This window comes from Penaeus monodon, chromosome 17 (genome assembly GCF_015228065.2).
Source record: "Penaeus monodon isolate SGIC_2016 chromosome 17, NSTDA_Pmon_1, whole genome shotgun sequence".
In the NCBI taxonomy this organism is placed as follows: Eukaryota; Metazoa; Arthropoda; class Malacostraca; order Decapoda; family Penaeidae; genus Penaeus; species Penaeus monodon.
The window spans coordinates 32,959,234-32,966,733 of NC_051402.1; the positions used below are offsets into that span (position 1 = coordinate 32,959,234).

The window sequence follows — 7,500 nt, forward strand, 5'->3', positions numbered from 1 at the left end:
AATGGAATACCAAATGATGGTGGTGATGGGGGCGCGTGAGAACCTTTCCGGGCCTCGTCGGCAGTAGAAAGGGAAAAGGGAAAGACGAGAAAAGAGACTTGGGGAGAGAGACTGAGAGTGAGAGTGAGATAGAGACAGAGAGAAAGAGAGACAGATATTGATAGATAGACAGATAGATAGATAGATAGATAGATAGAGAGAGAGAGAGAGAGAGAGAGAACGAATAAGAGAGAGAGAGAGAGAGAGAGAGCGAAAAGTGAGAAAAAAAATATATAAAAAAAAGGAGAGAGAGACCCGCGTGAGACCAACGGGGGGGTCCACGGAAGACAAGCAAAAAAAAGGATCTTTTCTCATTTTTCGCTAAAGCTTGGGAAGGTCGACAATAGATTCGTTTACCTGCGACCGCTGTGGCGAGCGCAGTGCACTCGCCGGACTCGGCGGGCCGAGCGCCGAGTGAAGCCGCGGCGGAGGAGGAGGGGGAGGGGAGGGGGAGAGAGGAGGGGATGGGAGGAGGGAGGAGGGGAGGAGGAGGGGGGGAGGAGGAGGAGGAGAGGAGGAGGAGGAGGAGGAGGAGGGGAGGAGGAGGAGGCGAGGAGGAGGAAGAGGAGGAGGAGGAGGAGGAGGAGGAGGAGGAGGACGGAGGAAGGGAGGTAAGGGATAAGCAGGAGGAGGCGGAGGAGAGGAGGAGGATGAGGAGAAGAAGAAGAAGAAGAAGAAGAAGGAAAGAAAAGAATGAAATACAGAAACATAAGAGAGAGAAAGAGAGAGAGAGAGAGAAAGAGAAAGAGAGAAGGAGTAGAGAGAGGATGAGGAGAGGAAGGAGAGGAGGAGAGGGAGAGGGAGGAGAGAGGAGATGAGAGCGAAGGAGAGAGAGAGAGAGGACGAGAGGGAGAGAGAGAGAGGAGAGAAGGATGAGAGAGAGATGAAGAGAGAGAGAGAGAGAGAGGAGGGGAGAAAGGTTGAATGAAAGGAAGCACAGAGAGAGAGAAAAGAGAAAGGCACGAAAAAATATAGGTAGGAGATTTTTTTTATGAAAGAACAGAATAATTATATGATATAAAAAATGAGCAAAGAACTAAGAAAAAACGTAGAATGAAATAAGGGAGGAGTGGGCGGGGGCAGGGCGGCGGGGGTTGGCAAGAGAACTGAAAAAAGAAGAAAGAAGCAAGTCGGGGATATGCAGGAGAAGAATGAAAAGAAGGAGGAGGGAGGAGTAGGAGGAGGAGGACTAGGAGGAGGAGGAGGAGGACCGCGAGGAGGAGAGAATGAAAGAAGGAGGGGGAGGAGGAGGAGGAGAAGGAGGAGGAGGAGGAGGAGAAGAATGAAAAGAAGGAGGGGGAGGAGGAAGAGGAGGAGGAGGAAAAAGGAGGAGAAGGAGGGAGGCGAGGAGGAGGAGGAGGAGGAATAGGAGGAGGAGGAATAGGAGGAGGAGGAGGAGGAGAAGAATGAAAAGAAGGAGGGGGAGGAGGAGGAGGAGGAATGGAGGAGGAGGAGTAGGAGGAGGAGGAGGAGGAGGAGGAAAAGGAAAAAGAGAAGGAGGACGAGGAGGAGAAGGAGGAGGAGGAGGAGGAGGAAGAGAAGAATGAAAAGAAGGAGGGGGAGGAGGATGAAGAAGAATAGGAGGAGAAGGAGGAGGAATAGAGGAGGAGAGGGAAGAGGAGGAGAAAGAAGGAGGAGACGGAAGAGGAGGAAGGGGGAGAGGTGAGGGCGAAGGGGAATGGGAGGGGGAGGGGAAGGAGGAGGAAGAGGGGAGATAAGGGGAGTGAGGAGGAGAAGGAGGAGGTGGAAGAGGGGGAGGAGGAATAGGAGGAGGAGGAGGAGGAGGAGAAGGAGGAGGAAGAGATGAGGGTTTGGAGAAAAAGAAGATGAAGAAAAACCAAGGGAAGAAAACGAAGAAGGAAGAAGAAGAGAAGAAGGAGGAGGAGGGAGGAAGGAGGAGGAGGAGGCGGAGGAGAGGGGGGGAGGAGGAGGAGGAAAGGATGAAGTGAGAGGTGAGGAGTGGTAGAGGAAGAGGAGGAGGAAGGAGGAGGGAGGAAGGATGGAGGAGGAGTGATGAGGAGAGCGAGAGGAAAGGAGTGAAGAGAGGAGGCAGGAAGGAAGGAGGAGAGGGGAGAGGAGAGGAGGAGGAGGAGGAGGCGGAGGAGGAAGGAAGACGGGAGAATAGAGTGGAAATGAGGTTCCCTGAAAGGCTTGGCCCGGATCCTGAAAGGCGTCTGTCCTTAAGCCTCAAAGCGTAACATCTCCCACATCTTTTAGGTCGTCGAGGACATTGTGCCCCGGAGCTCAGAGGCTGAACTGCGGGGCCAGAGGACGGACAAAAGCGCGGTCGAAGGAACAGCCCCTTCCACGAGACCACAGACCCCGCCCGCGAAAAACAAGCACCATCACGCTCCCCGAAACCCTCCACCGCCCTCTCCCCACCTACCCATACCCCCCGACCCCCACTCCCCTCCCTCGCCCCACTACCACCCTCCAGCCCCCTAATATACGACCCAGTCAGCTCTCCCCACGCAACCCTGACACTCCCCAACTCACCCTCCCTCTCTAGGATTACCCTCATCCTTCCCCTATCTTTACCTCTGTAATGCCCTCTCCGTCTACGCCTCAATTCGGAATCCCCGCGAAGCCAACGTGCAACCGAGTCCCGACACCACAGAGTGTCACCACCCCTCGTCGCCTAGCAACCATGCTCCGCCCAGTAGCTCCATCTCCTCAATGTCGAACACGTTATCCTGCTCATCCCTCTGCTCTAATGGCAGCCCGTTACTTACATCCGGTCCGCTGCCAACACGGTCAGAGAACTCACATCCATTTGACCCATACATTCCTAACACCCTAGAGCCTCCCATGTCCACCAAGCGCTCTCTGTAATCTCCCCTCACCCTGACCCCCCTTCTCCCTCGCCCCCTTCTCCGCGGAGACGCTTCTTCTCTTCCCCCCCTCCCTTTCCCTTACCTTCCTCTCCCCCTCCCTTCCCCCTCTTCCCCACGCTTCCCTCTCTCCCCCCTCCAGTTACAATTCCCCCTCAAGCTACCCGCTCCGCGCACGCCTCCTTCTTCCCCTCCCTTCCCTCTCCCCAGTCCTCTCCCCCCACCTCTCTCCATTTTCTCCGCCACGCTCCCTCTCCCCTCCATTCCTTACCCCATTCTCTCCCCTAAGGCGAGCGGAGGTGGTGCGGTTCCTTCTTGAAGGAAGTCTTAAGGAAGGATCAAGGTCTTTTCACACAATTTTTTTCCCCCAAAAAAGAAATAATATGGAAGCGTCGCCCCAGTAATCCTTTTTCATATTTTCTTCCTTTCTGAAGAAAAAGGATACACTCTGGTTACTTTTTTTTTTTTTGAGAATCAGATTCTGTCTCGGCAAAAGATGAGTTTTCGAAAAAAAGTGGCAATGTCCCGGATGTTTCGCCAAGCAACGTGTTTCCTTTGCAATCAATCAAGCAGATACTTACTTCAAATGATGAAACCCTCATCATGCCATCCCTTTAACAACAACAACAACAAAGTGAATTATTGCTAACTGTAATCCCTAACCTAGGAGCTGCACGTATCAGTATATCCAGAGAGAGAGAGAGAGGGAGGGAGGGACAGAGAGAGAGAGAGAGAGAGAGAGAGAGAGAGAGAGAGAGAGAGAGAGAGAGAGAGAGAGAGAGAGGGAGAGAGCTTAGTTTAGCTTAGTTTGATTATATTTGTCACGATGGATATTCTTGGTGTGACATACTGTCTGTTTCATTTTGTCTGTTATCCCCTGTGTGCAAGGAGTGGCCGGGGTCACCATCCACTGGCGGCGAGGGATTTGAACGCAGGTCAGCAGGATTGCTAGACGAGATCGCTACCGCTGCACCACACAACACACGAGAGAGAGAGAGAGAGAGAGAGAGAGAGAGAGAGAGAGAGAGAGAGAGAGAGAGAGAGAGAGAGAGAGAGAGAGAGAGAGAGAGAGAGAGAGCGTATGTGTGTGTGTGTGTGTGTGTGTGTGTGTGTGTGTGTGTGTGTGTGTGTGTGTGTGTGTGTGTGTGTGTGTGTGTGTGTGTGTGTGTGTGCATGCTTCCATGCATGTGTGCGTGAGTGCGTCCGTGCGCGCTTGTTTTCTCTTTCCGTTCTTGATAACATCGTTTCCTACCTACCTCCCTATACATTTACCCATCATTTCCCCAATCTCTCTTTATCGATCCATCTCCCCGTGACTGTCTCTCTAACTTTCTGTCTATCTCTATCTTCATCTAAACCCCCCCCCCCCCTCCCTCCCGCACCTCCTTCCTTCCTGGGGCTTCTGAGACAAAAGGTAAGGGTCCGTGGGAGAGGGGAGGGGGGAGGGAGGGGTGCGAAGGAGGGTGGGAGGGAGAGAGGGAGGGGGTAAGGAAGGGAGAGTGGGAGAGAGGGAGGGGGTAAGGGAGGGAGGGAGGGGGGGAGAGCATCGATAGTGCTAGAGAGGTGTATCATCTTTCAGGGTAAGTCACCTGGATATTGTTCGTAGGATATAATACCCTTCCAGGATAGCCTTCCCCTCCCCCATCCTTTATACATCCTCCCCCCTCCCGTCCCTCCCCTCCTGTAGCGTAGAGAAAGAGAATAGGGTGGGGGGAGGGTAGAGGGGAAGGGGGAAGGGGAGGGGAGGGGAAGGGAGGGGAGGGTAGAGGGGAAGGGGAAAGGGAGGACAAGGGGAAAGGGAAAGGAGGCAAAGGGGAGAAGGGGGAGGTGAGGGTGGAGGGGAAGGGATGAGAGAGGACGAGGGGATAGGGGGAGTGGGAGGGGAAGGGAAGGGAGGGTAGAAGGGGATGGGGAAGGGAGGACAAGGGGAAAGGGGGAGGAGGGAGGGGGAAAGGGGAGGGGAGAGGGGAAGTAGGAAAAGTTGAAAGGTGGGAGGGTGAGGAAGAACAAGGAGAAAGGGATAGGGAAAAGGGATAGGGAAAGGTGGTGAGGGAAAGGGATATGAAAATAGGTGGGGTGGAGGGGGTAGGCGAAGGGAAGGAAGGGGGTTAAGAGGAGGGAAAGAGGTGGGGGGGGGGAGAGGAGTCTGTGGGAGCGTCAGTTTCAGGAAAATACCTCCAGGAGGCTCCAGGACGCGTTGTCTTGCAGAGATCGGCTTTCGGGGCGCGCAGGAGGGCGGAAGGCGACGCGTAACCCTAGATCCTAGATGTCTAACGGGCGGCGGTGGCGTCCTCAACATGCCCCTCCCCCTTCTCCCCCCTCTCTCCCCCACCCCCTTCAGTCTATCCCCTATCTCCCTCATCCCACTAACTCCTTCCCCCCCCCTCTCTCCCAGTGGCGTCCTCAACATCCCTCCCCCCTCTCCCTCCTCTGCCTCCACCACCCCCCCTCACTCTATCCCCCATCCCCTCCGTCATCCCCCTTCCCCTTACTCCTTATCTCCCCCCCCCCCCCGGCCATGTCCCCGCCTACGCTACTGTGCGGCCAGGGGTGACAGGGTAGGGGGGGAGGGGGAGGGGGCGAGGGATGAGATGAAAAGGGACAGGCGGTGGGGAAGGGGGAGGGGTGGGGAAGAGACCAGAAGGGAGACGGGTGGGGAAGAGACCAGAAGGGGGTGGGGGAGGGGTGGGGAAGAGACCAGAAGGGAGAAGGGTGGGGAAGAGACCAGAAGGGGGTGGGGGAGGGGGGAGAGACCAGAAGAGGGAGGGGGAGGGGTGGGGAAGAGACCAGAAGGGGGTGGGGGAGGGGTGGGGAGGAGACCAGAAAGGGGTGGGGGAGGGGTAGGAAAGAGACGAAACGCCGAGCATGGGGAAAGGAGAGGAGGTGGGAGGAGGCCAGAAGGGGAGGGTGGGGGAGGCCAGAAGGGGAGAGGAGGAGGAGGAGGGGGGCGGGGAAGGAGAGGGGTAGAGACGAGAAGGGGAGAGGAGATGAGGAGAGGGGGGGGGATAGGGATAGTAAGGGAGAAGGGGTTTGGGGGCAAAATAATGCTACCGATGATGCTGACACAGTATTAAACAAATCTCGCCCGTGTGCATCTTCTGTCTGGGATTATCTAGGAACTTCCGGTACGAGTTATAGAGAGGGGAGGGTGATGGATAAAGGGGGGGGGGTAGATACCAGTTTTCCTAACCCCTTTTTATCTGTCATCGCCTCTTCCCTCTTTTCTGATTTCTACTGTTTACCTTTGTCTTTCCTTACACCCTCTTCCTCCTCGCTTTTCCTGCATTTTTATCATCCGGCCCGACGTTAGTTCCTTCTTTCAACGCCGTTTCCTTCATACTTTCCCGTCTCTTCGTTTTCTCGTTCTTCCCATTTTCGGATTTTCCTTTACTCCCCACTCCCCTTTCCTCACTTCATTCCCCTCACTCCCCTTTCCTCACTTCATTCCCCTCACTCCCCTTTCCTCACTTCATTCCCCTCACTCCCCTTTCCTCACTTCATTCCCTTCACTCACCTTTCTTCACTTCATTCCCCTCTCTCCCCTTTCCTCACTTCATTCCCCTCACTCCCCTTTCCTCATTCATTCCCCTCCCTCCTCTGCCTCGTCCTCCTCCTCCTCCTCCTTCAATCTTCCGTGTTTCCCTCCTCTCTCTCCCTGTCCTCACCTGCTCCTTCTCTTCTTTCCCTCCCTTCCCTCCTTGCCTCGCCTCCCTCCATCTTCCTATCCCCATCCTACCCTGCTCCCTCCCTCCTTGCCTCCCCTCCTCCCTTCTTCCTACCCCTCCCTCCTTCTCCCTCCCTCCCTCCCTGCCCGATCAGTAATTATACCTTTTTGCCATAGCAGACGTCTGGCGAAGTTTTCAACGCCGATGCCCCGAGTGACGATCATTACACGCTCGGAGCTGAAGGGACGGGCATTAACGGGATCAGGGCATTTATAAGGGGATCCGGCCATTATAAGGGGATCGGGTATTTCGAAGGAGAACCGAACATTAGCAAATCTCGGATGCCACGGACGGACTCTGCCGCCCCCCTTCCCCCTCCATCCCCTACCTCCCCTCCGCCCCCATCCCCTTTTTCCTGACGGGGCACAACAGCGGCGTCGACGACAGAGTGGATTTGTCTCGCTGACGTTGATGGCGTGTAATTAAGTCCGAGACAAGATGATAATGGAGGATCGAGATGGATGCGAGGGACTGGTGCTGTGGATCCGTTTTCTTGATTTATGCTTGGGAAGAAATATAAGTGGATTTACAGTTGATTGTAAATCGAAGGAATACGTATGGACCATGTAATGCGAAGGACGGAAAGCATTTCAATGGCAAATATCACAAACAGACAAACAAACATTCAAACAAACATCGTGGGGAATAACTATCAATATTTATATATCTACCTCTGTCTTTCTATCCATTTATTAATCTACCTAACCTTATCTATCTATCTATCATCCTATCAATATCTACCTGTTTCTATCGAGATCAGTCTATCTATATCCATCCATATCTATCTCTCATTCTGCGTATTTATTTATCTATCTCTATCTGCTACATATGTTTACCTTTATCTACCTACATCTGTCTTTTTACCTATCCATCCATCTATCTATCAACAACACACTTCTTGTTCT

At 54.0% G+C, this 7,500-nt stretch overlaps 1 protein-coding gene across 1 annotated transcript in view; it reads right to left on the reverse strand.

Moving 5' to 3' along the window:
* Positions 1-7,500, reverse strand: part of LOC119583350 (basic proline-rich protein-like) — a 115,212-nt gene that overhangs the window by 29,108 nt on the left and 78,604 nt on the right. The window contains 5 exon segments of the mRNA XM_037931823.1: positions 464-637; positions 1,275-1,360; positions 1,362-1,478; positions 1,481-1,607; positions 1,767-1,838. Of these exon segments, the coding sequence (XP_037787751.1) occupies positions 464-637; positions 1,275-1,360; positions 1,362-1,478; positions 1,481-1,607; positions 1,767-1,838 (576 nt within the window).